Below are 25,336 nucleotides of genomic sequence, written 5' to 3' on the forward strand. Positions count from 1 at the left end.
GGGGTTGTGTGTCCAGGAGCCATCCTGTCTGAGGAGGAGCTGGCAGCCATGTCTCCCACTGCTGCAGCTGTGGCCAAAGTGGTCAAGCCTGGCATGAAGTTAACTGAGGTGAGTGAGCACAAGCTCTCCAGCAGCAAAGCCCCTGGGGTGCCATCAGTGACAATCTGGGAATGGAAAGGTGCAGGTTTGGGGCACTCTTTGGGTTTGGGATCATGGCTGGTGAAGGCAAGGAAATCTTACTTCAGGTAGATTTCACTTGCTGAGTTATTGGGATTTTTTTCAACATACCTTACAGTTTTTCTTGAGTAGATGAAATTCAGAAATACATGGGTTTTGTTAATATAAACACACTTTCTATATGCATTTCCTGGAGGAGTAGCCTTTTTTTGCTTATTTACATAATTTTTTAATCTGTACGGCTGTACTTTTGACCTGTACTTGAAAAAAAAAAATAATTGTACTGATAGGTCATACAAATTCTATTTTTTTTTTACACTTCTGTTTATGCAATTGGTATTGTCATTCTTTGTTATTGATTGTTTCATCCAGCCATTAAATTTCTTTATGCTGTAGTACTGGTTTTGATACTTCTGTTGTCTTTAATTTGCTTAAGATTTGTGCCTTTTTCATAGTATTCTTTTATTGCAGGCAGTTGCACTATGAAGTTTGCTATTTTAAAATGAATAGGTATAACTTCGTTGCTGTAGTGTGAGTCCTAAAACCATATTTTAAAAGTTCAACTTGTTTCTCTGAATTAACTGGTTTAGAGTTGTATAATATTGTAGTGCCTTAAGGTGTGAATTATATAATTACCAGTGGTTCTTTTTTAAGAGATCTGCACAGATGTATCAAAAACAAACCAAAAAACTTTTTGTTGCAGCTGTACAATGCCTATGTAGAAACTCAGGATCAGCTGCATATGGAAAAGCTGGAGAATAAGAGAATCAATAAATATTTGGATGAAATAGTGCAGGAAGTAGAAGCCAAAGCCCCAATCTTAAAACGTCAGCGGGAAGAATTTGAGCGTTCCCAGAAAGCTGTTGCGAGTCTGTCTGCAAAGCTGGAACAAGCAATGAAGGTATAAAATAAAAAAGCATGTAAAATTATGGGAAAAAATTAATTTTCAATTCTTTAAACCTGATTGCTGTCTTAAATGTATGAAACAGATCTGTCAGCCAACTTTCACTATGGGAAAAAATGTGTTGGACTTTGTGGCTTACAGTTTCTGGAACTGTACAAAGTATTTTACAGAACCAACATATTTCGTAGTTTTTTATAGTGGTGATTTACAATCTTTGATTTTCTGAGAGAATAAACAAAGTTTAGTGTTTATTTGGCATAAAATTGGACTTTGATGCTTCCTTCCCCCTAGTTTTAAAGCATATACCAAAACAGCATGAATGAATGTGACTTTTGACTCTGGAACATCTGGAGTTGAACCTTGAGAGTGTAACTTTGAGGAGCAGTTGGTTCACCAGGCATGTCTGCACATGCTGTTATCTCTCTGGGAAGGAATGTGTCCAGCTGAGGTGTGATGTCTGCTCCTGTTGGTGTGCTTTCAGGAGATCCATCGCCTGCAGGACAGCGCTGACCAAGCAAACAAACATGCCTCCTTCTTTGAGAGGGAGAGCCAGAGACTGGAAGTGCGAGTGAAGGATCTCTCCCAGCAGGTAGAAGCAGCATTGCTGTGGTTAAATGTGCTGTTTCTTGCAAAGGTTTTATTCATGTGCTGCTGCATTGCTGATGTTTACTTGGAAGTTGTGTTCAGCCGCAGTCTTGGAGACTTGGCTGTCCTAAGTGCCTTGGTGATGTTAAAGCTTCTCCTCAGGTTAGCATGGTACTTCTGCTTTCAAAACTGGAATAAGCTTAGCTGGATAGAAGTGATGCTGCTTTAGGATAATATTGTTAAACATCTGGCATGCAAAAGTCATCTCTATAATTTCTTTGTTATTAATTTATTAGATTAGTCCTGTGATCTGTTCACAGAACTGAACAGTTTATGCCCTCCTGATCTTGTCACCTTTTGTCAAGCTATCTTTTTCTGTCATATAATTGTCTTGCAAGGATTTATTGATGGTACTTGTCTGCACATTGTGGGGAAAACCGCTTAATTTCCATGTTCCATGTTTCTAATACGTTGTTTTTCAGAGCAAACTTTAGAATCTGTGCAAGCCTTACATGAGGTCTGTTCTTTTTCAGATCTGTGTGCTGTTAATGGAACTGGAGGAAGCCAGAGGCAACCATGTGATCCGTGATGAAGCAGTGAGCTCTGCTGACATCAGCAGCTCTTCTGAAGTGATCACTCAGCACCTGGTCTCCTACAGAAATATCCAAGAGCTTCAGCAGCAGAATCAGCGTCTCCTGGTGGCTCTTCGGGAGCTGGGAGAGGCAAGAGAAAAAGAGGAGCAAGAAACAACATCATCTAAGTAGGCCACCTCTTCCTTTTCATTAACTTTGTACTAAGTAGTAACAGGGATTCATTCAAGCAGTTTTCAGTTTTTTACTCCTGATTGTTATTGTGTGCAGCAGCTATGTAACTCATAAAAGCAAGTCCTTATTAAACTACATTGCCTTCAGGTTTAGATTAAGATGGGTTAATAGTTACATATCTAATAATAGGTCCTTTCATCAAAATCTGAAGTAAAAATAATTTTTGGTTTTCTAGTGACTGCGATTTCACACAACAGGGCTGTTTTTAAAAAGATATGTTTTCATTCCTGTTACCTGAACAAAAAACTGCATGTGTGGATATCTAATTCACTAACTATAAAGGCCACAGGTGTGAATTCTGTGTGAAAGGTTCTTAGCCTGACTCCTTGCTCATGCTGCTGACTTCTGTGAACTTATTCACATGAATAGAATTCTGCTGTTCATGGAAGAGGCCTGCTTCTTTTTCATTTACAAATGGGAGCCCAAAGGCCTGTCTTCCTAGGATTGAAGACAGAATCTTGCAGGATTATGTCATAGCTTCATGAAATCATTGAGGTTGGGAAAGATGTCCAAGATCGAGTCCAAGCTGTGCCTGATCCCCACCTTGTCACCATCCCAGAGCACTGAGTGCCACATCAGGCCTTCCTTGGACATCTCCAGGGATGGGGACTGCAATCCTCCGTGGGCAGCCCCTGCCAGAGGCCTGACCACTGTTTCCATGGAGAAATTCCTCCTGCTGTCCATCCTTAGCCTCCCCTGGCCCAGCCTGAGGCTGTTCCCTCTCATCCTGTCCCTGTTCCCTGGGAGCACAGCCTGAATCCCCCTGGCTGTCCCCTCCTGTCAGGAGCTGTGCAGAGCCACAAGGTCCCCCTGAGCCTCCTTTGCTCCAGGCTGAGCTTCTTTCCCAGCTCCCTCAGCCCCTCCTGGTGCTCCAACCCCTTCCCCAGCTCTGTTCCCGTTCCTGGACACACTCCAGCCCCTCAAAGTCTTCCTAGAAGGAAGGTGCCCAGAACACCTGGAGGCACCTCTCTGTGAGGTTGCTGAAGGCAGCTGTTGTTGTTTCAGGATTTCTGAGCTCCAGAGCCAGCTGGATGAGGCTGTCAGTGAGCTGCAGCAGCTGCGGGAGTCACGGCAGCACCAACTGCAGCTCGTGGAGTCCATCATCCGCCAGCGAGACATGTTCCGCATCCTGCTCACCCAGACCACAGGAGCCATCATTCCTCTGCAAGGTACCCAGGCTGAAGGGGCTGCATGATCTTCTTGGGCAAGCAGAGTTGTTGCTTTAAAACTCCCTTTACCATTTTGTAGCTTCAGGTATGTTACCAGAGGAGATCTGTCTTACATCTACTCCAAAGCGACCGAATTTACCTCAGTCCATGGCAACTCCTGCTCCAGTATCCATGAGTGAGTCCATGGAGACTGTGGAGGCCAAGGCTGCTCTTAAGCAGGTACATTTTTCAGCAGACACTGTAGAAAGCTGTCCATAATTCTTTTTACACTTAATAAGCACTTCTGTGTCTGTTCTTTGTTGCAGTTACAGGAAGTTTTTGAGAACTACAAAAAAGAAAAGGCAGAGAACGATAAGCTGCTGAATGAACAGAATGAAAAGCTTCAGGAACAGGTCACAGACCTGAGGTCACAAAATGCCAAGATATCCACACAGCTGGAATTTGCCTCCAAACGGTAACTCAGCTATTTAATGTCATTGCCTTACATATTCTCTGGCTGCTTGATATTGTTTGCTCAGTTAAACATTAATATTGTCTATTCTGTATAAGAACATGAAGGAAATAGTGCTGGTGGGACCAATAGTAGAAGCTGTAGTTGACTGAGGCACATGGACAAACTGAAGCACAAACCCATGAAGCACACAGCTGTGTGCATGTGCCTGTTGAGTTGAGCAGTGCACTGGGACAAACTTGCTTTGCTGTGTTCCCTGGAAGGTACGAGATGCTGCAGGATAACGTGGAAGGCTATCGCCGGGAAATCACCTCCCTGCATGAGAGAACCCAGAAGCTCACAGCCACCACTCAGAAGCAGGAGCAGATCATTAACACCATGACTCAGGACCTGAGAGGAGCTAATGAAAAACTGGCAGTGGCAGAGGTCAGTAACAGCATGTGGCACTGCGGGATATTCCAGGGTAGCACAAGAGTTTTCCTTATGATTATCCTGAAATGTCTCAAGTGAAGAGTGGAAACATAAGAACATTCCAAGGTGTTTCAGTTTTTGGGGAAGGCAGAATATCCAGGTTCTGTTCTTACTGTTCTTGGCTTAATTCACATGGATCTTCAAATACTACTGAATTTAATGGATGGATTTGGGATTGCCAACAAAGTTCTTATTATTTGCTGTCTTAAAGGTGAGAGCAGAAAACTTGAAAAAAGAGAAGGATATCCTGAAGATGTCAGACGTGCGTCTGACACAGCAACGCGACTCCCTGCTGGTTGAACAAAGAGGACAGAACTTGCTGCTCACCAATTTGAGAACAATTCAGGTATGTGGTGCTATTCTTATGCCCAGGTCTGTCAGATTTTTCAATAAATACCCGTCGAGATCAAATAAAACAGTCATGGGATTGGGGCTTGACATGGATTTTTATGTGGGTACAAATCAACACAACATAAAATGCTTGGGGAATTTGTTTCAGCAAGTTTGGGATTTCTGTCCTACATTATGATACTCTGTTATTTACCTGGGCAGTAGAGAATTGTGAGTTGATGAGAACGATTTTCACAATGAAATGGAAACAAAACACATGAAACAAAACAAAAGGAAGAAATTTGTAATGTTAATTTTTATGATAGCAAAATTTGCCAGTGCCTGCCTTGGTAGTTTATTTTGCTGTTAAGTAATATTTCTTTCTTTATATTTAAGTAATTTATTATAAGGTATATTGACACTTAGTGTCTATTTAAGGATACACAATCATGTGACTGAATTCTATTTCTGTAGTAGATCTTTTGGAGGTTTTTTTAATCCATGGTGTTAGACTGCATGGATAATAGATTTTCTTCTAATAATATTTACTATTATCGACATTATTTTAAAAAATCTTTCAAAGCTAACTCAGACATTCTAAGTGCTACTTTTCATAACTTTCTGTATCTACTTATTTAATTATTTTTTGGATGGGAGAAGTGTCATGACAACTTTGTGTGAAGTGCTGCAGCAATTCAGAAGAAAATTGAGGTGTGTTGTAAACAGAGTGGATTGTGCTCTTTTTTCAGGGAATACTGGAGAGATCTGAGACAGAAACGAAGCAGAGACTCAATAATCAAATAGAAAAGCTGGAGCGTGAGATATCTCAGCTGAAGAAGAAACTGGAAAATGAGGTGGAGCAAAGACATTCCCTTACCAAGAATCAAGAGGTAATTGTAAATTGCTGAACCTGTTTGGAGGAAAATAAAACTGCATGTACTTCTGCCAGAGCGCAGTGTGTTCTTCCCCATATCTGACATTTACAACCACACTTGGCCTCTGCGCCACTTGGGAATAATTGCAAGCTGTAGAACCTTTTGTTTGCAGGTTCATATCCTGGACCTGAAGAGGCAGCTGGAGACAGAGACCAACCGGCACATGAGCACGAAGGAGCTGCTGAAGAACGCCCAGAGGGAAAGTGCCATGCTCAAACAGCAGCTGAACAACACTGAGGCCCAGCTCACATCCCAATCCTCACAGAGACCTCCAGGGAAAGGTAAAATCTTCTTCTACAGTTAATTTGTCTTTAGTTAAACATTTCCGTCTGCAGAAGGGTAAAATCCACAATCCATAATAATTTAGAACTGGGAAAACAGTATACTGAATAATAAACTTCTTTGTTACTGCAGTCACTTAGACAAATGATAACCAGGATGATTTGGTAATGTAAAATTCACATCCAAGCAGTCTTTGAGAAAGGGGTAAAATAAAGCAAAACTTCTTAAAGGATCCCTTTTATATTTATTTGAAAGAGCTTAAATGTACTAGGTTACATAGGTTTGAATAGTCAACAGTGTTCATTATAAGCCCTTATTTGGTGAGGGGTAACAGTTTTATTTAGGGAAGCTTTGTGAAAGTAATTGATTTTTCCATGTTACTATCCTAAAATTACTTCAGTTTTCAAGAGAACAGTGGTTTAAAAACAGAATTAAATGTCGGTTAATGAATGTGTTCTAATATGGCAGGTCAGTCTAGTACAAATGAAGATGTGGATGATCTTGTAAGTCGGCTGAGACAAGCTGAGGAACAAGTTAATGACCTGAGAGAGAGGCTCAAGACTAGTTCCAGTAATGTGGAGCAGTACAGGGCCATGGTTCTTAGCCTGGAGGAATCCCTCAATAAGGAAAAACAAGTAAGTAGTTAATTACTATTGTTTATAAGAACAAAAATTCATTGCTCATTGTGATATTCCACATTTTCAGCGTTGTTGTTCTAAAGTAGAAGCTGGGAATACCTATCCTGGGTTTACATTGTTTAAAAAAATCCACCATTTCATGTCAGAATAATGTGTTTAATGGGGCACAAAATGGATCTCATGATGGATTTTAATGAAGGTGACAGAGGAAGTTCGTACAACAGTTGAAGCTCGTCTGAAGGAGTCTTCAGAGTATCAGGCACAGCTGGAAAAGAAGTTGATGGAGTCAGAAAAAGAAAAACAAGAGCTGCAGGAGGAGAAGCGTAAAGCTGTGGAGAACATGGAACAACAGGTATGCCCTGAACATGCCCTGCCTTATTGCACAGAGTCCCCAGGAATGGGTTTTACACAGCTTCCTCAGCTTCAGCTGGGTTTCATGGTGTAGGAGTGCCCTGAACCTGATATTTTGGAGTGTACACAGAGAACTTGGGCTTTCCAGACATGAGCAGTACATCAACTGTGTCACTTCAATGGAGTGATTGTGTTTTTAAAGCTGTCATTCTCTGCCTGAACTTTGAGCAGGAAAACATGAGCCTTTGTGGGAGGTTTCAGAAGGAAACAAGATTATTGTAACTAGAATTACTGCAGGCCCAAAAGTCTGAAAGTAAAGGATGAATGATATTTTTACCAGGAAAGAGCTCTGTGTATTTATAACTCAAAATATAGAAAGTATTTCTTTTAATAGTAATTTTAATCTATAAATAATAAAATAATCACCCTTCATTATGAATGACTGTGTTCAGCACTCTGGCAGATACTTTGCCTCTTAGTCTTGGGCTTCTTCTTACTTGGTTTTTGTTGTTCCCCTGTCACTGCAGCTGTCAGAACTGAAGAAGAGTCTGTCAGCTGTGCAGGCAGAAGTTCAGGAAGCTCTTCAGAGAGCCAGCACAGCTCTGAATAATGAACAACAGGCCAGGAGGGACTGCCAGGAACAAGTATGTTTGTTGTGTTTGCCTATTTCAGCCAGGGATGGTCAACTTCATGTTAGCTTTCAGTTGAATTCAAAACTGAGCTGCTACTCAGGGACTGCTGGAGGCAGGAAAAGTGCTGGAAGAGCACATTCTCTATTTTGGGAGCAGCTGCTTATTGAATGCAATAGATTTCTCTTTCTAAGGTGTGTTTCATTATGTAAAAATATTAGTTTGGGAATGTAATTAACCGGTTTTAATGAATGGCTGCCTCCATCTCCTGAGGAGGGAGCTGAAAAGAACACTGAACTCTCCCAACAAGACAATAGGGAAAGTATTTTTCTAACCCACAATGGGACTGTCATCTTTTAAAACTTGGGGGCAGTGTGATATTTAGCAGCAGCTGATCACATAGTCTTGTTGGCAGCTGGTTTTTGTAGGGAGTCTACTTTTCTGCAGATGAGAATTCCAGCAGCACTAATTGATGTCAAGGCTGTTGAAAAACTTTTGGCTGTTGTTTAATCCAACCCCAGCTGTAGTAGATTGGCATTCCGTGTTTCATGTGTTTGAGAATAGCAGAGGGTTAGGGCAGTGGTTTTTTTTTGCTTTGTGATCACTGATTTTGTCTCTTTGTACACATCCAACATATAACATAAGGGTAGCAGAGTTTATTTTTTTCTCTTTTTGTGCAGGCAATGATGGCTTCTGAAGCTCAGAACAAATATGAGCGGGAGTTGATGCTTCATGCTGCTGATGTGGAGGCACTGCAGGCCATCAAAGAGCAAGTTGCAAAGAACGCAGCGGTGAGGCAGCAGCTGGAGGAGGCTGCTCAGAAAGCAGAGTCTGAGCTGTTGGAATCCAAAGCCTCCTGGGAAGAGAGAGAGAGAATGATCAAGGTGGGATGGGATTTGTTGTTCCAGTGGGTTTTTTCAGTTAGCAGAAATTGAGCCACAGTAATCACAGTCAGCGAACAATTTTGTTTGTAGGATGAAGCTTCGAAACTTGCATCCCGCTGTGAGGATCTGGAAAAACAAAACCGATTGTTACATGAGCAGCTGGAGAGCATGAGCAATAAGATGGTGACTTCCATGAAAGAAGCCATCCCTACTGCAGCCAATGTTTCTCTTAATGAGGAAGGCAAATCCCAGGAACAAATCTTGGAAATTCTTAGGTAACCTTAGCTCTGGGTTCCTTCTCCTGGGGGTTATAAATCAGTTGTGAATTTAAATAGTCCTGTATTACTTTATACTTGAAGGCTAATGTTAAATATTCAAGTGCTTTTTTGCCAGGTAGGACGTGGTTGTACTACATGAGAACATTTCCATGGTGTGATGTGGTGTTGAACTCCTCCCTGCAGGTTTATCCGTCGGGAGAAGGAGATTGCAGAGACAAGGTTCGAGGTGGCGCAGGTGGAGAGCCTGCGCTACCGCCAGAGAGTGGAGCACCTGGAGAGGGAGCTCCAGGAGCTGCAGGACAGCCTCAATGCTGAGAGGGAGAAGGTGCAGGTATGGCTGGGGGTTAGTGCTTGGGATTTCAATGAGTACAGGGCTGATCTGGGGTTGCCTATGCCCAAATATGAAGTTTTGAAACCATTTCAGATTTTTTAAACTGGGATTGCTTCAAACCAAATGGAGTATGTTGTTCTGAGGCCTATGAGGGAGTGTGGCAATTCCAAAATCTCATAAATAGGGAAAATAAAGATAATTTATCTCTTTTTTTTTTTTCCCCTATCTCCCACCTCTTAAGCCATATTTACTTGTTTTGACTGTACATGTGAGACAATAAATGCCATGATGGCTTTCCAAGGTGGTGTTGTGCCAGATCCAGGTGGAGTATGTGTGCATGTGCAAGCAAAACAAATGACTGAGTTAAATCTTCCCAAAGGTTACAGCAAAAACCATAGCACAGCATGAAGAATTAATGAAGAAGACTGAGACCATGAACATACTCATAGAAACCAACAAGATGTTAAGGGAGGAGAAGGAGAGGCTGGAGCAAGAGCTACAACAGATACAAGCAAAGGTTAGTACTGAGCTATGTGTAAACCTTTCAGATATTCAGCGTATGAGTTAGTGTCTAGATACACCCGTGCAAATTACAACGATTCAGATTACAATTATTCCTTGAAGGCATACACTGAGGAAAGTTTCCATTTTAAAAGACATTGGTCCGTCTACAACATTGGAAAGCTTGTAGTTCAGCTCCATTTAGATGAACCTGAAAGTCAGTGTTTATCCTTGGCTAGAGGTATGCCAGGAACAAGGATATTATCAGCACTTAAATTAAAAATGGCACAAGAATACATACAAAACAGGCCACAGCTTTATTAAGAGTTTAAAAGGGAGATACTGCTTATTTTAATGGAATCCAGTGCATTGGACTTTAACATGATTAATAAGCTCTTTCCTGTACCGAAGTACAATGAGTGAGAATCTAAGATGGGGAAGTTGTACCAATATTTTTTTCTTCTCTGTAGAGTCATCCCCTGCTCTTGTCCTCATCCTTTTCTCTTCCTCTAGCTGGCCACTGGAAGGCAGAGAGTTGAGAAAGAAACCCTGTCATGACTTTTTCCTGAGAGATTCTTTCATACTGATAAAATGCAGAGTTTAATCCCTTACTGTGCTTTCTCAGGTACGCAAGCTCGAGGCAGACATCCTGCCCCTGCAAGAGTCGAATGCTGAGCTCAGTGAGAAGAGTGGGATGCTGCAGGCAGAGAAAAAGCTGTTGGAAGAAGATGTTAAACGCTGGAAAGCCCGGACTCAGGTGGGGGAATGCATCCTTTCAAAGAACATGGTGTGGGGAAAAAAGCCCCACCAATCAAACAACTAAAAGAAAAGTTCTGAATTTTCTTAAAAGAACAAAAGACTAAGAAATGTATTTGAATTATAAAACATTGTTCATGCGGCTTCAAAGTTGGCTATTCTATATCAAAATGCATCTAATTCAATGAGATTTTCTGGCTATAACTGTGTAATTATCTTGCAAAAGTGCTCAGTGTTTTCTCCCCCTTTCAGCACTTGCTGAGCCAGCAGAAGGACACCGATCTTGAAGAGTATCGGAAGCTGCTCTCCGAGAAGGAGGCAAATGCCAAGCGTGTCCAACAGATGAGTGAAGAAACAGGCAGGCTTAAAGCAGAAGTAGCCAGGTGTGGTATTAGTCAATTTGTAAAAGGTTTTGTGCAAAGCAAAATGTTCTAATTATAGCTGTATCTGGAAGTGTAATTTCCACATAACTGGGAAACCTTTGGTATTCTTTCTGTAGTTTAATAACAAGCAGGTAAGATGAAGTGAGAGTTGTTTTGCAAGCTGTCCTTTAGCTGCACTTACTCCAAACTAATGTATTGTCAATTAATTTCTATTCTGGATTAAAAAATCCTGGAAAACATAATCCACTACAGATAATGCCTGTGATAATGCATAAATAAGTGATACTGAAATGTATGTATGTTTTCAAGCATCTCATTTGCATCTGCCTCTGGTCTCTTGTCATTTAGAACTAATGCATCCTTGACTACAAGCCAGAATCTCGTTCAGAGCCTGAAGGATGAAGTAACTAAAGTAAGAACAGAAAAGGATACTTTGCAGAAAGAACTGGATGCTAAAGTGGCTGACATACAGGAAAAAGTGAAAACTATAACACAGGTCAAGAAAATTGGTCGCAGGTACAAGACTCAGTATGAGGAGCTGAAAGCACAGCATGATAAGGTAGATAGAATTGCACTGGAGCATTCCTTAGAGTTCCTGGGGTTTGCCCAGAACTTTTAAACTGATCACTTGGCACACAAAAGCATCTTGTGGAAGTAATGACATTGTGATCAGATAGTCCCGTTCAGCCTGGTACCCCTTGATGCCTTTCAGATGGTTGCTGAAGCGTCAACTCAGCCTTTGGCAGAGCAACAAGAAGACCAAGTTTCTGCCCAGGAAGTACAAGAGCTAAAAGACACTCTCAGTCAAGCTGAAGTGAAGACAAAGAATTTGGAGACTCAGGTTGAAAGCTTACAAAAGGTGAGAACAATGAGTAATTTCAGACTACTATTCTCCACTGCAATTGTAAGTGTGTAATGGTGAAGAATTTGAGAGTGTTGGAATGTGTGTGCATGGAGACATGTAAAGTGACCTATTGTGCCTCTGCTTTCTTGGGAAAGAGAGACCATAAACCTGGTTTAAATCCTGTGTCTAGTGTGTCTCACATTATTTCTTGGAATAAGTGGGAAAGAGAATGCTGTTGTCCAGCTCTTGCATTCAGAGAGGACTGAGCTCCTGTTGTTAATTAGAAGCCTTTTAACCTTAACCAAGTGGCCAGCTAATACCAGGTCCTTTGAGCTTGTTGGACTCTGTATTTGCCAAAGTAGGTGGTTGTGGCCAACATTTACAATCTCACTCTCTCCCTAGACTATAACAGAAAAGGAAATTGAACTTAGGAATCTCCAGGAGCAGATAATGCAGCTACAGTCAGAACTGGCCCGTTTCCATCAAGATCTACAAGAGAAGACCACGCAGGAAGAACAACTCAGGCAACAGATCACTGAGAAGGAAGAGAAAACTAGGAAGACCTTGCTTGCAGCCAAGCAGAAAATTGCACAATTAGCTGGTATTGTAATTTTTTTTCTGTCCTTAGGGCTTTTTGATTATTCCTATGGAAAAACCTTTAGACAGGATGCATGAAAAATACAGCCTGTGTGTCATATTTTACTGAAAAGTGTTGTCTAGATTAGAGGTTACAGGAATTGTTCTCAAGCTTAAAATTTAGTTCCTCCAGTGGATGATAGAAGTATGTAGCTAGTTGTACACTGGAGGTAGAAAAAGTTTTGCTTGCTTTTGGCCAGGCAACATGATAACCCCCAGTTTTCATCCTTCTGTTGATGAGAGCAGATTGGCTGTACTAACAGCTCTGGTAATTCTTTGTTCCCTAAATGTACAGGTGCAAACACATTGTCTCCTCTGTTTGTAAATGTCACTGAGAGGAATGATGGTGTAAGGCTTGCTGGAAACATCTTGTTCTTCTGGTACTACTTCTTTCAGTTTTTTGTTTATCTATATTTTTTACATATTTTTCTATCTTTAGTTTCTGTTTATTTAATTGTAATTAAAGAGACAAATGGCATAATTGCCTCCCAGAATTCCTCTGATAGCTGAACATTTTTAGGATTTCAGTGACCTGGTAAAATACCCGTGTGCTCCATGTGCAGATTCAGCAAGGCTGAACCCTTTCCTGTTCCACAAGGTACGAAGGAGCAGCTCACAAAGGAGAATGAGGAGTGGAAGCAGAAGAGCAGCTCCCTGGAGGAGCAGAAGACGGAGCTGGAGGTGCGGATGAGCGCCCTGAAGTCCCAGTATGAGGGGAGGATCTGCCGCCTGGAGAGGGAGCTCCGGGAGCAACAGGAGCGGCACCACGAGCAGCGGGATGAGCCCCCGGAGTCCACAAACAAGGTACAAAATGGACACAAAAATCCTGGCTGGCAGCTCTGGGACAGCAGCCAAGCCACCACTGCCCCGCCTGCACTCAGGTGCCATGGTGCCCTGCTCTTGGAAATGCACAGGTTGGGCTCAGTAAGGATTCAGAACTTGATTTAAAACTGATTTCCTGCCCCAATCTCAGAATTCCCAGTGCCAACAAACAGGCAGTTCTGCCATTCACTGTGAGTCAGCCAAGGAGCTGTTCACGCTCTGCTCTGTTTTTTTGTTTTACTCATGCATTCAGTGTAATGGGCTCATGTCTCAAAGCTTCAGAAAATACCTCACCAATTACCAAACTGGTTTCCAGCTTTGTTATGGCTGGTATGATTTGGTTTGGAGAATTTGCAGTAATTACAGAGTTTGACCAGGAAAATACCCAACAAGCATTTCCCTCACAGATTTGTTAGCAAAGAGCTCTGCTGCTAAAGTGTTTTCCAAGCTGCCTGTTGTTACATGTGTACATGACATGATATTTCTGTTTCTTACCTAACAGGTCCCAGAACAGCAGAGACAAATCTCACTCAAGTCTACTCCAGCTTCAGGTGAAAGAGGAATGTGAGTTCAAGGGGTTTGCAGAGTTTCTGTCGTTGATATTTCTTGGGTTTATCTTTGTGTAGTTGCTTGTCTTTTTAGCAAACCACTGGGTTTTCATAGTTTTTCTTAAGCAACTGTGAAGATACTGGTTGACATAATGTGTTCCTCCTGTTTTCTGAGCTACATCTAATCAATAGAGCTTTTAAGCTGTAAATTGTCCCATTAACCACCAGGAACATGGTAGCTGGGAAACATGGAAGATTTTTTAAAATGTTTCCAGACTTCAGGATTCTTCAAGTTGTGTAGTTCTGATTGTTGCTTTAACCTTTTTGGTTTGGGGAGGATCTTCCTTGTGCAAGAATGAGAAATGGACTGAACAGATAACTCTAATGACAGATAAACAGTCAAATGCCTAAGCTCTGAAATGGGGAAATACTGCTGTACTACTGAGTTGGGATAAACTCCCTCTCAGTGGTTACAACAGTGTCCTTTCAAAAAGGGTGGCTTTCAAAAATGCCTCCTAAAATTTGGCTGCCCTTTGTCTCAGCCAAGAGAGGATGTTGCTCTGTATTGAGTGAATTAGTTTTGATGTAAAATGTGTTACTCACTGTAATAAAGTCCCAGCACAGCCAACAGTATGAGCATTTTGGTCTGTTACTAGATTTGTACTTGATTACCTTGGAAGAAACCTGTCAATCCTCCAAGCTGGATAAAACGTACTGATGGCACAGTGTGTCTCTCTTCTTTCAGCTATAAGAAGTTTGGAAAACAATTCCTTATGCTGTTGTCAGACTTTTAAATTTAAAAGCTTTTAAAAATAGTGTTTCTGGCTGTGAGAATATATTTGTTATTTTTAAAATCTGCTTTCTGTACCATGATGAAACCAACCTCCTGTTTTTCAGTGCCAGCACTTCAGATCCCCCAACAGCAAACATTAAACCAACTCCTGTTGTGTCAACTCCCAGTAAAGTGACTGCTGCTGCAATAGCTGGCAATAAGTCTACTCCAAGAGCCAGCATCCGTCCAATGGTGACTCCTGCCACAGTCACCAATCCCACCACCACCCCAACAGCCACAGTTATGCCAACAACACAGGTGGAGACTCAGGAAGGTGAGCTTTTTAGTGTAGTATAAGGATCCTCAGTGCTCAAAAGTGCTACCTTTGCCTTGAAATGTTGGTGGTAGTCAGTTGGGAAGGGCCCTCAGACAGTGCCATTGTCCCTGCATCTCTTGGAGTGTTGCACTTCCATGACCATTGCTACTGCAGCAAAGTTCATGGTTCCTCAGCTGGAGATGTACATAACATTAATTCATCTGCAAACCTGTGACTGTGCTTGTCCAAGGCATCCTGAGAGGGAGAAGGTGAGCTGTGCTGGTAACTGAAGCCCTGCCTGTGCTGTTTGTCTTCCAGCCATGCAGTCAGAAGGCCCCGTGGAGCACGTCCCGGTCTTTGGCAGTGCCAGCGGCTCCGTGCGCTCCACCAGCCCCAACGTGCAGACCTCCCTGGCCCAGCCCATCCTGACTGTGCAGCAACAGACACAGGCCACTGCCTTTGTGCAGCCCACGCAGCAAAGCCACGCCCAGATCGAGCCTGCAGCCCAGGAGCCAGCCCCTGCCATCGTGGAGGTGGTGCAGAGCTCCCAGATAGAGAGGCCCTCCACCTCCACAGCCGTGTTTGGCACAGGTTGGTGTCATTTTGTAGGCCTGCCTTACTCAATGGTTCCTTGTAAGTAGCTCCAGTTGGACCCTTGACAAACCAGCCTCACTTCAGTTTGGGTCTTCTTCCCCTCCCTTAGTTTACTGCACATTTTAAGAACTTTTGAAGTTAGGCTTCTTTCTTGAACTGTCAGAAATGCTGCCTCTGAAATGCAGTTGGCACTGCATTCCTTAAAGTAGAAAAGAAAACTTTGTGTTTATTCGGAGCAGCTTTGGAGTTTAATGCATTAAACCTTGCTGGCTCTGTTACCATGGCACTGTGAGCAAGGTCAATAATAGGAGCCATGAGTAAGCTACTTAAGCTTGAATTTAAAATGTAGAGAAGTACTCTAAAGCTACTCACTGTAATGCACTGTTGCACATCTGTTTATCCCACACAGTGTAAATAGAACATTTGTTCCCCAAAAAAACATTTCTGCAAACTGTTGGTTTTCTTGTTGCAGCTATTACACTGTTAAAACTTTTAGGTGTACTTGTCCAAAGCAAAGATGTTGGAACAAATATTTGAGTTGTACTCCAAGGCTTATATTTAGGGTCAGTTAAGTTGTGAATAAAGGCCTGAGAGCTTAACACTTGTAACTAAAGGGGTTGATGTTTTCATGACCTAGGAAATGGCTTAGTGTGATTCTGATTCTGTTGTGCAAAAATAGAGTTGATCTTCCAGCGGAAAATACCAAAGCTTGTGATTTCTGGTTTGTCCATGTGTTATGTTCTGAAAATAACTGAGAGGTCTTTGAAGTTTCAGCTACCCCCAGCTCCTCACTGTCCAAACGCTCCCGAGAGGAAGAGGAGGACAACACTGTGGAGAACTCAGACCAGATCTCTGAGGAAACAGTGGATGCACCTACTTCAAAGAAACTGAGAATCATGCAGAGAGTTGGGCCTGAGGTTTGCAAGAATATAAAGTGCTAGTGCCTAGTCTGTCCCTTTGTAGGATTTTAAGGGGAAGAGCAAATGTGTTACTTCAGAGCAAATCAGTTAATTCTTAATTGACTTTCTAATCTATTGCGGAGGAAATTATTATATTTGGGTATCTTAAAAGGCAGAGGTTAAACCAGTTAAAATGAATGATGTAAATCTTAACAACTTGTAGGATGGAAGAGAGAGGGCCGTATTCTAGGACTGAGGAGGAAGAAGTTCAAACTTCTTTCAGTGTGGTTTGGAAGATTTTTATCTGCAGTAACTCTGGACCAAAATGCAGCGTACTTGAGGAGATGGAAAGCAAAGATGAGTTGCTGGAAAAGCTTACACAAGATGGTGTGAATGTTGGTGTGAAGGATTTGGGATGTGCTGTGGAAAAGGGTTGAACTTGAGACAGAGCCTCACAGCAGGCAACTCATGAAGAGTGTTAAGGAAGTCAAAGATGTTTCATTAACTGTGCCAGAGGATGTTCATAACAGAAAAAGGGCAGGATTGTGTGAGAACATTATCACTTAATTATCTGGGAGGCTGGAGGTAGAATGGGAAACTTTGATTCATTTTTGATCCTGAAAAGATTGAGGGATGCTGAGGTCCACTGGACTGGGGAAGTTGTATTTCTCCAGGGCAGGGAAGTGGGATGCCACATAAAAGCATTTCTAAGGAAGGGGAAGAAAATATTGTCCATAATCTTTGTGGGAAAAGATTATTTTCATTAAAGAAGTAAAAAAATCTCAAACATGTTTAGGGCTAATGAGGGCTTTTAAATGAGAAAAATATTTGTTCTTCCAGGAGGAAGTGACAGCAGAAGAGAGCACTGATGGAGAGGTGGAGGCACAAACATACAATCAAGACTCACAAGACTCAATTGGAGAAGTAAGCATATTTGAAAAAGCAAAAATCTTCAGCAGAAATAGCCATCTGACCCCCAAACTCTCAGTATCTTTAGAAATGAAATCTCAAATGAAATCCTGCGTGTTTCACATGGAAACCCCTTAAAATGTTATGAAGGTTAGACTTGCACTGTTCAGTCACTGACAGTCACCTGTCACCTTTTCCTTTGTCCTCTCCTCCCTGTGGTCAGTTTATAAGGAGCTGCAATAACTGTTTGTCCTCTAAGCATCAGAGTCTAGTTCTCTTGCTGTTGTATATGGTGCATTTAATTTTGGTTCTTGTGGTGATTTCCTTTGGTCATTGGCAGGGTGTGACACAGGGGGAATACGCTGCCATTGAGGATAGTGAGGAGACTTCCCAGTCTATCCCAATAGATCTTGGATCCCTTCAGTCAGACCAGCAAAACACTTCCTCATCTCAGGATGGCCAGTCCAAGAGAGATGATGTCATTGTAATTGATAGTGATGATGAAGATGATGATGACGAAGAAAATGAAGGAGAGCAGGAAGTATGTATATCATGGAATTCCTTTATTGATGAACCACTTTGATTTTGTCTTTCATCAGATGTAAATCTCGCCAGGCAGGACTAATTTAATCAGAATACTTTTGACTAAGTGGTCTGTATTTATGTTGCCTGAGCTTGTAGTGTTTTAAAGACACTTGCTAATTCACCTTGACGTTTTCTTTCACCTTCCTTTATCTGAACTCTCAAGCTTTTCAGTCTTCCTTCCTTCTCTTGTCCTGTTGAAGAGGGTGAGAGAGAGTGTCTGGGTGGGTGTTAATCTGTGCACCACTTCCAGCCTATTCCACTCCCCTTTCTGCGCTTCCCGAAGGCTCTTTTATTGTCTCATCACAGGATTATGATGATGAGGAAGAGGAGGACGAGGATGATGATGAAGACACAGGGATGGGAGATGAAGGTGACGACAGCAATGAAGGAACTGGTAGTGCTGATGGCAATGATGGATATGAAGCAGATGATGCTGAGGTGAGGTTTTTACCTTTTTTTAAAAGCCTGGTAAATTTCTCTGAATAAATCAGTGCTGTAATGCACAGATCTGAATGTTTGGAAGAGAAAATCTTGGTATGAATTCATCTCCCAAAGCTGAGGCTGCTACTGGGTGCTGGTAATTTCTTATAACTGATGTTTTCACAAGAAAAATAAACTTGGAATGTTTGAGAGGCCAGAATGAAAATACAAAGTGCAGGAGCCAGCAGCAAATACTGTAGTTCAAAGCTGGTGAGGCTTTTCAAGAGCTGGATATTTCACTGTCTGTTGTTATTAAATGATGGTGGCTACATTGTTCAGGTTTGTGTATGCACAGGTACTGAAAACTTCTGGTATCTCACACAGTTATATACATTTACCTAATGCTGTAGATACTTACAGAAATATTTTAAGATTGTCAAATATTTGCCTTTATTTGCTTGCTGAATACTTTTGTAGTGCTTTTATAGTCTCTTTACAGCCTATAATTTATTTATTCATACTTTTTTTATGTGGGGTTTTAGGGTGCTGATGGTACAGATCCTGGAACAGAGACTGAGGAGAGCATGGGAGGAGCTGAAAGCAACCAGAGGGCAGCAGATTCTCAGAACAGTGGTACAGTTATTCCATGTTATTCACAGGCTCTGTATATAGGGGGAGGGGAATGTAGAAGCTATTTTCCCTATGTTAAAATCTACACTTAAAAGTAAAATTATAAGTGAAGTACTAAAGGCCATTTCAACCTGCAGTGTGGATTCTTTTGAAATGTTCTTTTCTGGATTTATTCTAAGTTCCTTTGAAAATCCTGCAAGCTCTGGTTGCTGTGGAAACTTAATGGCTCAGTGGATTAATCTGTCTCTAAATCAGCACCTGAATAATCAATACTTCGTCTCAGTGCTGGTGTTGCAGCTGGCACAAACCCTCTTTAAGTGATTTTAAAGAACAATACCGGGCTTTCCCCATGCTTGCAAGGCAATAAATGTAGAATGGAAAGATTTGCCTTTGTGGTTTCAGCTTGGTTCCTAGTGTTTCCCCCTGTGTTTGTGTTGTAGGAGAAGGGAGCACAACTGCTGCCGAGTCTACGTTTCCCCACGAGAGCCCAAGGGAGCAGCAGCCATCGTCGGCATCTGAGCGGCAAGGCCCGCGGCCCCCGCAGTCCCCACGCAGGCCACCGCACCCTCTGCCCCCACGGCTCACCATCCACGCCCCTCCCCAGGAGCTGGGGCCCCCAGTGCAGGTACAGACCAGCTCCAGCACCTCAGAAGACTTTGAAAAAAATTACTGCGTTGTTTCCTGTAAATAAAACAGTTGTTCAGCATCCTAGAAATGGTAGCTGAGCAAAGCGACTGCCTGCATGGGTGTCATCGTGCTGGACAGGAAACATAAAATCCATCTCAAGTGCCTTACTGCTTTTTATCTTGGAATTCTTATCATATTGTACCAGTGCTCTGTCAGTCTGTGGCTCATATTTCCACTAAAAAAGCTTTTCTTGACCAAGTTGTAGCTCAGATTGGAAGGGTTTTTATGAGTCTCTGCCCCAGTGTAATGAGGCAAAGGCGTGTTGCCATTGATTTTTCCAAATTAAACCTTTCACGGTCAGTGCCTGACCCGTGATTATGCTTTGTCAAAGACCTGTAGATTTTGTAAACTGAAATATCACAACAGGAATTCTTCAAAAATATCGTGACTGAAAGGATCCTTTACTCTTAACTTGTGCTGAGGTTTGTGGTCACAATATTTCTGTGTGCAAGTTTTCTGTATTCCATAGAGAATTGAGTAAAATGTTACTGTCACTTGCCCAGAATTTACCCATCATCCCTCACACAGTGCTGGGCACTGACTAGGTTCCCCAGGGAATGGTTGTAGTCCCAAGGCTGCCAGAGCTCCAGGAGCATTTGGACAATGCTCTCAGGCTCCTCTTGGGTTTCCTGGGGTTGGACTGGATGATCCTGGTGGGCCCCTTGCAGCTCAGGATATTCTGTGATTGCATGGTAATTGCTATCCTTACTCATTCAGCTGTTTTCCTTGGCTCTGATTGAACACTTGTATGTTAGAATTCCAGGACCACATTCACACTACTTTCCTCTTTCCCTTCCTTTAAAGAGAATCCAGATGACTCGAAGACAGTCGGTGGGGCGAGGCCTTCAGCTGACCCCTGGGATAGGTGGAATGGTGAGTGTATCAAAGTCTACTACCAAAAACCTGCTTTGAGGGAACATTCCTAACTCTTGGGGTTGATTTTGCTTTTTAAAGAAGCCTGGCTGCTGACTCCAGGGGTTGATGGTTTCTGTTGTCTTACAGAAAATATTCTACTCTTGTTAATTCCTATATTAATGGAAGGCAAAGACTAGAAAACTCCCAGGAAGCAAAAGGCTTCAAAAGAACCTGAACTGGTTTTGTCTAAGGTGGTTTTGTTTACTTGTTTTTAGAGTCAGTCAAAGTGGCTATGTTGCTGGAAAAAATAATACTAAGTTAAGCCTCATCCTAAAGGAACAAGGCGAATTTATGCTGTCTCCATCAGCTAATACTGAACCCTTTATTCAGCTGTATTTGGCGAACAAATTCAGGTTCAGTGAGGGAAAAGAGAGAGACTGACTGAATAAAGTACCTTTTGTGAGATCAAAGGCATCAGCTTTAGATGTCTGAAATTAAACAAGAATTTTGTTAGAGCTAAATCTGTCCTTTATGTGGAAAAATCAACCTTTAAGTCAGCTGGTAAAAACTGGAAATACATTGTAGGCTCTCATATCAGTCTCTTTTTTTCCAGCAGCAGCACTTCTTTGATGATGAGGACAGAACAGTTCCAAGCACACCAACTCTTGTAGTTCCTCATCGTACAGATGGATTTGCAGAAGCCATTCAGTAAGTAGATGTAAATAAAAAATAAGAAAAAAAGAAAGGCTTTTCTTTTATTCCATTTCTTTCTGGTTTTCAGTGGAATGAAGATACATTTAAATTAAATGAACTTGTGATTGGAATAACATGCTAGCTGGTAGGATAGATGACTGGTTTTGCAGATAAGTAATTATTGTTTGAATTGTGTGTCATATAACTGATCAGCAAATTAGGAAGTGAATGATCTCCAGTGTATCGTAACTTGGTGATTTAAGAAGAGATAAAACAAACAAAAAAAAGTTAATCTCATTTCTTTATTCATTCTTCCTCCCACCCCATTAATATTGCCAATAAAAGTAGGAAAAGTTACCTCCATTTTTGCTTTTGGAATGTTCTGGATATGTCCAGCAATCCACTTAAAACTGTGAGAATTTATAGGATGGATAAGTAAAAAAATTCTCTTCAGGATTGTTCTGCTGATTTTGAGTGCATTCCCAATAATTTGAGAAGCTAATTGCTGTTTATTTAGCAGTAGCTCAGCTGATTTTTGTGGTCAGTATTGGTTCATTTTGTCTCATACATGTTTTGTTTTCTTGGTCGAAGTTCTTCCCCCCTGCCCTGATCTTTGGGGAAGTTGCAGAATTCCTTAAGTCTGTGTTTTGCCAGTTCCCCCCAGGTAGCTGGAGTGCCTCGGTTCAGATTTGGGCCCCCTGAAGACATGCCACAAACCAGCTCCAGTCACTCTGATCTCGGGCAGCTGGCATCACAAGGAGGTAAACCATTTCTGGGCTCTCTTTTCCATGTGTCTTAGAGTGAAAAAGGGATAATTCAGTCCAACAAAGCACAATTCTGCATCAGGAAATTGTTGAAGTGTGGAAACCTGCAACTCTTAAATAATTGTCAGCAGAGAGAGAATAACAGAAAATGAAAAGGTGTTTTCTTCAAGCTTCTACATTTCTAATTGTGTTAGGATTTTGAAATTAAATGAAATATTGAAGGAATGGTTTTTAACTTCAATTTCGCTGTTGGTTGTAGTTTCCCTGTAGTGAAACAAAAGGGAAAAACAGCAAATTCAAAGAAATCTTTGTGCTATTTCCTTACCTGCTAAGAGGTGGCCAGGTTGTTGTGTTTGCTGTTGGCCTGAATGTGTCTGTTTCCCCTGCATCCCTGCTGGCGTGGAACACAGGCTCTTCTCTGATAAGAGCTCACAGCAAAATAATGGCATAATGCAAGGATGAAAGTTAAAAAGACAAGTAGCAATGTTTTCATGCAGGTTTCACCTCCCAATAAGTTATAATCAGCTCTGACAGTAAGTCAAAACAGAATAACAAAAATTACTTTAGTACAAATAGCTGAATTTCATCAAGTGTCCAGAGTGAAGACAGCAGTTGGTCGTATTTTTAGCTGCTGATTTTGATTGTCACTGGAACTTTGTGTTGCAGGTTTAGGGATGTATGAAACCCCACTCTTCCTTGCCCATGAGGAGGAATCAGGGGGTCGTAGTGTCCCCACAACTCCATTGCAAGTGGCAGCACCGGGTAAGTGGCAGGAGGTTTGTAGGCTGAAGCAGCGAATAATGAGCTGGGGGTCAGTGCAGTGCTGTTGCTCCCTCTGCAGTGTCCCCAGGCTGCCTTGCTGTGCAGGGTGCTGTGTGGGCAGTGGCACTGAGGGTGTCGGTGTCCCTGCAGTGACGGTGTTCACAGAGAGTGCCTCAGCTGATGCCTCGGAGCACGCGTCCCAGTCCGTGCCCATGGTCACCACCTCCACCGGCAGCCTCTCCACCACCACCGAGCCCGGCGCTGGCGACGACGCCGACGAGGTCTTCGCAGAGGCAGAGTCTGAAGGGTAAAACACCTCTGCTTTGGGTCACTGGCACCTCTGGCATGTTCATTGTCACCCAGGGGCAGCTCAGACAGCATTTGGTAATGCTGTGAAGGAAGACAGTCTGTGTCTTCATCCAAAACCAAAGTTCTTCTGATTTGCTCCTTGGGATTTAACAAAGCTTATATTAAAAAAAAACCTGTATATTTTAAGAATGCAGAGGGCTCTGCAGTAGTCAAATACTGAGGGTAAAGGCAGAGGTTGAAGGATGGGAGTTTGCAGAATGAAGACTACAGCATTCCTGTGTAATACAGCAAACCACTCCTCATGCAAAGCACACGTAATATAATTAAGTCACCCAGTTAAAACAGTGCATGTACAGAAGATGTAGCATTGGCGGTGGAATAAGCAGTTTTTACTGAATTTTGTAGGCAAATAATTTTGTCTTCTGCTTTTCAAGTGCAACTTTTTATGTTTATAATTGCTATATTTTGTTTTATGACACAATACATTACAGATGTAAAGGGGGATAGTTTATCATTTTATGCTGTATTTTACTTTTGTTTTTCATTGAATCTTTATTTCCAAGACAGGGGTTTTTTCGTGAACTTTTTGAAACTGTGTAAATACACTAACATGGTTCTCCTCCCCCTCCTTCCCTTGTAGCATTACTTCAGAAGCAGGTCTAGAAATTGATAGCCAGCAAGAAGAAGAGACTGTTCAAGCATCTGATGAGTCAGATCTTCCTTCAACTAGTCAGGATCCTCCTTCAAGTTCATCTGCAGGTACAGGATAATCATGGAAAACAGTTGTTTCATACCTTTTGCTTAAGCGTAGGAACTTCCTTGTCCAGCATCATGGCTGGCAGCCAGGATACACAAAACAAGAGAAAAGTCTTCGAGTCACAGATTCATGGAATGGTTTGGGCTGGAAGGGACCTTAAAGCCCATCCAGTGCCACCCCCTGCCATGGGCAGAGACACCTTCCACTATCCCAGGTTGCTCCAAGCCCCAGTGTCCAGCCTGGCCTTGGACATTTGCAGGGATCCAGGGGCAGCCACAGCTTCTCTGGGCACCCTGTGCCAGGGCCTCCCCACCCTCCCAGTGAAGAATTCCTATCCAGTATCCCCCATCCATCCCTGCCCTCTGGAAGTGGGATGTCCCTGGCAGTGGGATGTCCCTTTTCCTGTCCCTCCAGGCTCTTGTCCCAAGTGCCTCTCCAGCTCTTCTGGAGCCCCTTTAGGCACTGGAAGGGGCTCTGAGGTCTCCCCAGATTCTCTTAGAGCAAGATCATTCCTGTAACTTCAGTACTTTGGCAAACCATTTTTTCCTTTGACTGCAGTAACTGGAGTAGGCTAAGACTAACACTTCAAGGAGTGAACGTTACTGACACTTTGGTGATTTATCCACTGGTATCTTTGAAGTCAGCTTTAAAAATATTTTTACTCAGTTGTCAAACAACAATAAGGTGATCTCTGTTACCAGTTTACCCCCTTGTATAGATAGCAAAAGAAGTCCCAAACTTATTTGTTTTGAAGCTTTTATTTATATTAGAGGAGAGATCAATGAAACAAGGAGGCACCTTTGTAATTCTAAAGTAAAGAAAGCATAACATGCATATCAAAAGGTGTAAAGATGAAGAGTGAGACTGTGGCAGGCACAGCCACCCTTTCTGCACTGCCTCTCCCCACAGACACGAGCAGCACTCAGCCCAAGTCCTTGCGCCGTGTCCGGCTGCAGCCCCCGACGCTGAGGACAGGTGTGCGTGGCCGGCAGTTCAACAGGCAGAGGGGTAAGTGCTCCTGGCTGCTCACAGCCAGGCTGCTGCAAACACCCTCTGGCACTTTCCTCCTGTGGGCACCACCTCTGAAGTGCTGCTTTACAGGCTGGCCTTGCTGGCAGACATGGAGGGATACAGCAGCCCTGCCCTGGGGTTTGGCATGGGAACCTAACAGCTCCAGTGTGGGTTTAGTGTGTTAGGCTGAGCAGGTTTTAGAGAGGCAGACTTCCTTCTGCAGTGGCATCTGGCTCTTACCAGCAGAGAGAAAGTAAAGGGCATTAGATCTTGCACTTCAAAGTTTTAAAAGGTTTCAAAAATCATGTTAGGACAGAAGTTTAGTAACCTTTGGGTTTAGCCTGAAAGAGCAGTCTCCATTTGGTACATTAAGGGTTCTAGTTATATCAATGTGTGTTCATTGAAAAAAAGCTTTATGGAAGTATTACAGTTTTTTTAGTGCAATATAGTTAAACCATGACAAGAAATTACGCTTTGCAACTTCTGTATTAAAATCCTTAGATGGATTATATTCTGCATTATTTTAGCATTGTAGAGGATTCAACATTAGCTTTGAAATACAGGTTAGCTGGTATTTTAAGGGGAAAAAATGAGGAGGTGGGTCTAGGATAGATTTTCTTCCACCTGTCACCATTTTTTTAATA

The 25,336-nt window shown here is 42.3% G+C and overlaps 1 protein-coding gene across 4 annotated transcripts in view; it reads left to right on the forward strand.

Moving 5' to 3' along the window:
• The window catches only part of TPR (translocated promoter region, nuclear basket protein), a 34,429-nt gene that overhangs the window by 8,610 nt on the left and 483 nt on the right, over positions 1-25,336 (forward strand). Inside the window, exons 11-50 of one of the 4 annotated variants that reach the window (XM_085068676.1) lie at positions 17-108; positions 881-1,078; positions 1,563-1,670; positions 2,200-2,426; positions 3,496-3,659; positions 3,739-3,878; positions 3,965-4,113; positions 4,374-4,536; positions 4,793-4,927; positions 5,661-5,801; positions 5,959-6,127; positions 6,597-6,763; positions 6,966-7,118; positions 7,645-7,761; positions 8,427-8,630; positions 8,721-8,905; positions 9,092-9,239; positions 9,619-9,756; positions 10,366-10,497; positions 10,749-10,879; positions 11,228-11,438; positions 11,592-11,738; positions 12,126-12,324; positions 12,958-13,163; positions 13,684-13,745; positions 14,627-14,835; positions 15,136-15,408; positions 16,180-16,328; positions 17,151-17,234; positions 17,560-17,760; positions 18,111-18,242; positions 18,767-18,854; positions 19,295-19,479; positions 20,346-20,414; positions 20,995-21,104; positions 21,744-21,850; positions 22,520-22,615; positions 22,766-22,922; positions 23,565-23,683; positions 24,591-24,689. In XM_085068676.1, coding sequence (XP_084924802.1) covers positions 17-108; positions 881-1,078; positions 1,563-1,670; positions 2,200-2,426; positions 3,496-3,659; positions 3,739-3,878; positions 3,965-4,113; positions 4,374-4,536; positions 4,793-4,927; positions 5,661-5,801; positions 5,959-6,127; positions 6,597-6,763; positions 6,966-7,118; positions 7,645-7,761; positions 8,427-8,630; positions 8,721-8,905; positions 9,092-9,239; positions 9,619-9,756; positions 10,366-10,497; positions 10,749-10,879; positions 11,228-11,438; positions 11,592-11,738; positions 12,126-12,324; positions 12,958-13,163; positions 13,684-13,745; positions 14,627-14,835; positions 15,136-15,408; positions 16,180-16,328; positions 17,151-17,234; positions 17,560-17,760; positions 18,111-18,242; positions 18,767-18,854; positions 19,295-19,479; positions 20,346-20,414; positions 20,995-21,104; positions 21,744-21,850; positions 22,520-22,615; positions 22,766-22,922; positions 23,565-23,683; positions 24,591-24,689 — 5,964 coding nt within the window. Of the gene's footprint in view, positions 1-16; positions 109-880; positions 1,079-1,562; positions 1,671-2,199; positions 2,427-3,495; positions 3,660-3,738; positions 3,879-3,964; positions 4,114-4,373; positions 4,537-4,792; positions 4,928-5,660; positions 5,802-5,958; positions 6,128-6,596; positions 6,764-6,965; positions 7,119-7,644; positions 7,762-8,426; positions 8,631-8,720; positions 8,906-9,091; positions 9,240-9,618; positions 9,757-10,365; positions 10,498-10,748; positions 10,880-11,227; positions 11,439-11,591; positions 11,739-12,125; positions 12,325-12,957; positions 13,164-13,683; positions 13,746-14,626; positions 14,836-15,135; positions 15,409-16,179; positions 16,329-17,150; positions 17,235-17,559; positions 17,761-18,110; positions 18,243-18,766; positions 18,858-19,294; positions 19,480-20,345; positions 20,415-20,994; positions 21,105-21,743; positions 21,851-22,519; positions 22,616-22,765; positions 22,923-23,564; positions 23,684-24,590; positions 24,690-25,336 lie in introns of all 4 variants that reach the window. The other 3 variants (XM_085068675.1, XM_085068677.1, XM_085068678.1) reach the window with 3 other exon arrangements.

Source organism: Lichenostomus cassidix, chromosome 8 (genome assembly GCF_008360975.1).
Source record: "Lichenostomus cassidix isolate B80296 chromosome 8, HeHo_3.0, whole genome shotgun sequence".
NCBI classification, from domain to species: Eukaryota; Metazoa; Chordata; class Aves; order Passeriformes; family Meliphagidae; genus Lichenostomus; species Lichenostomus cassidix.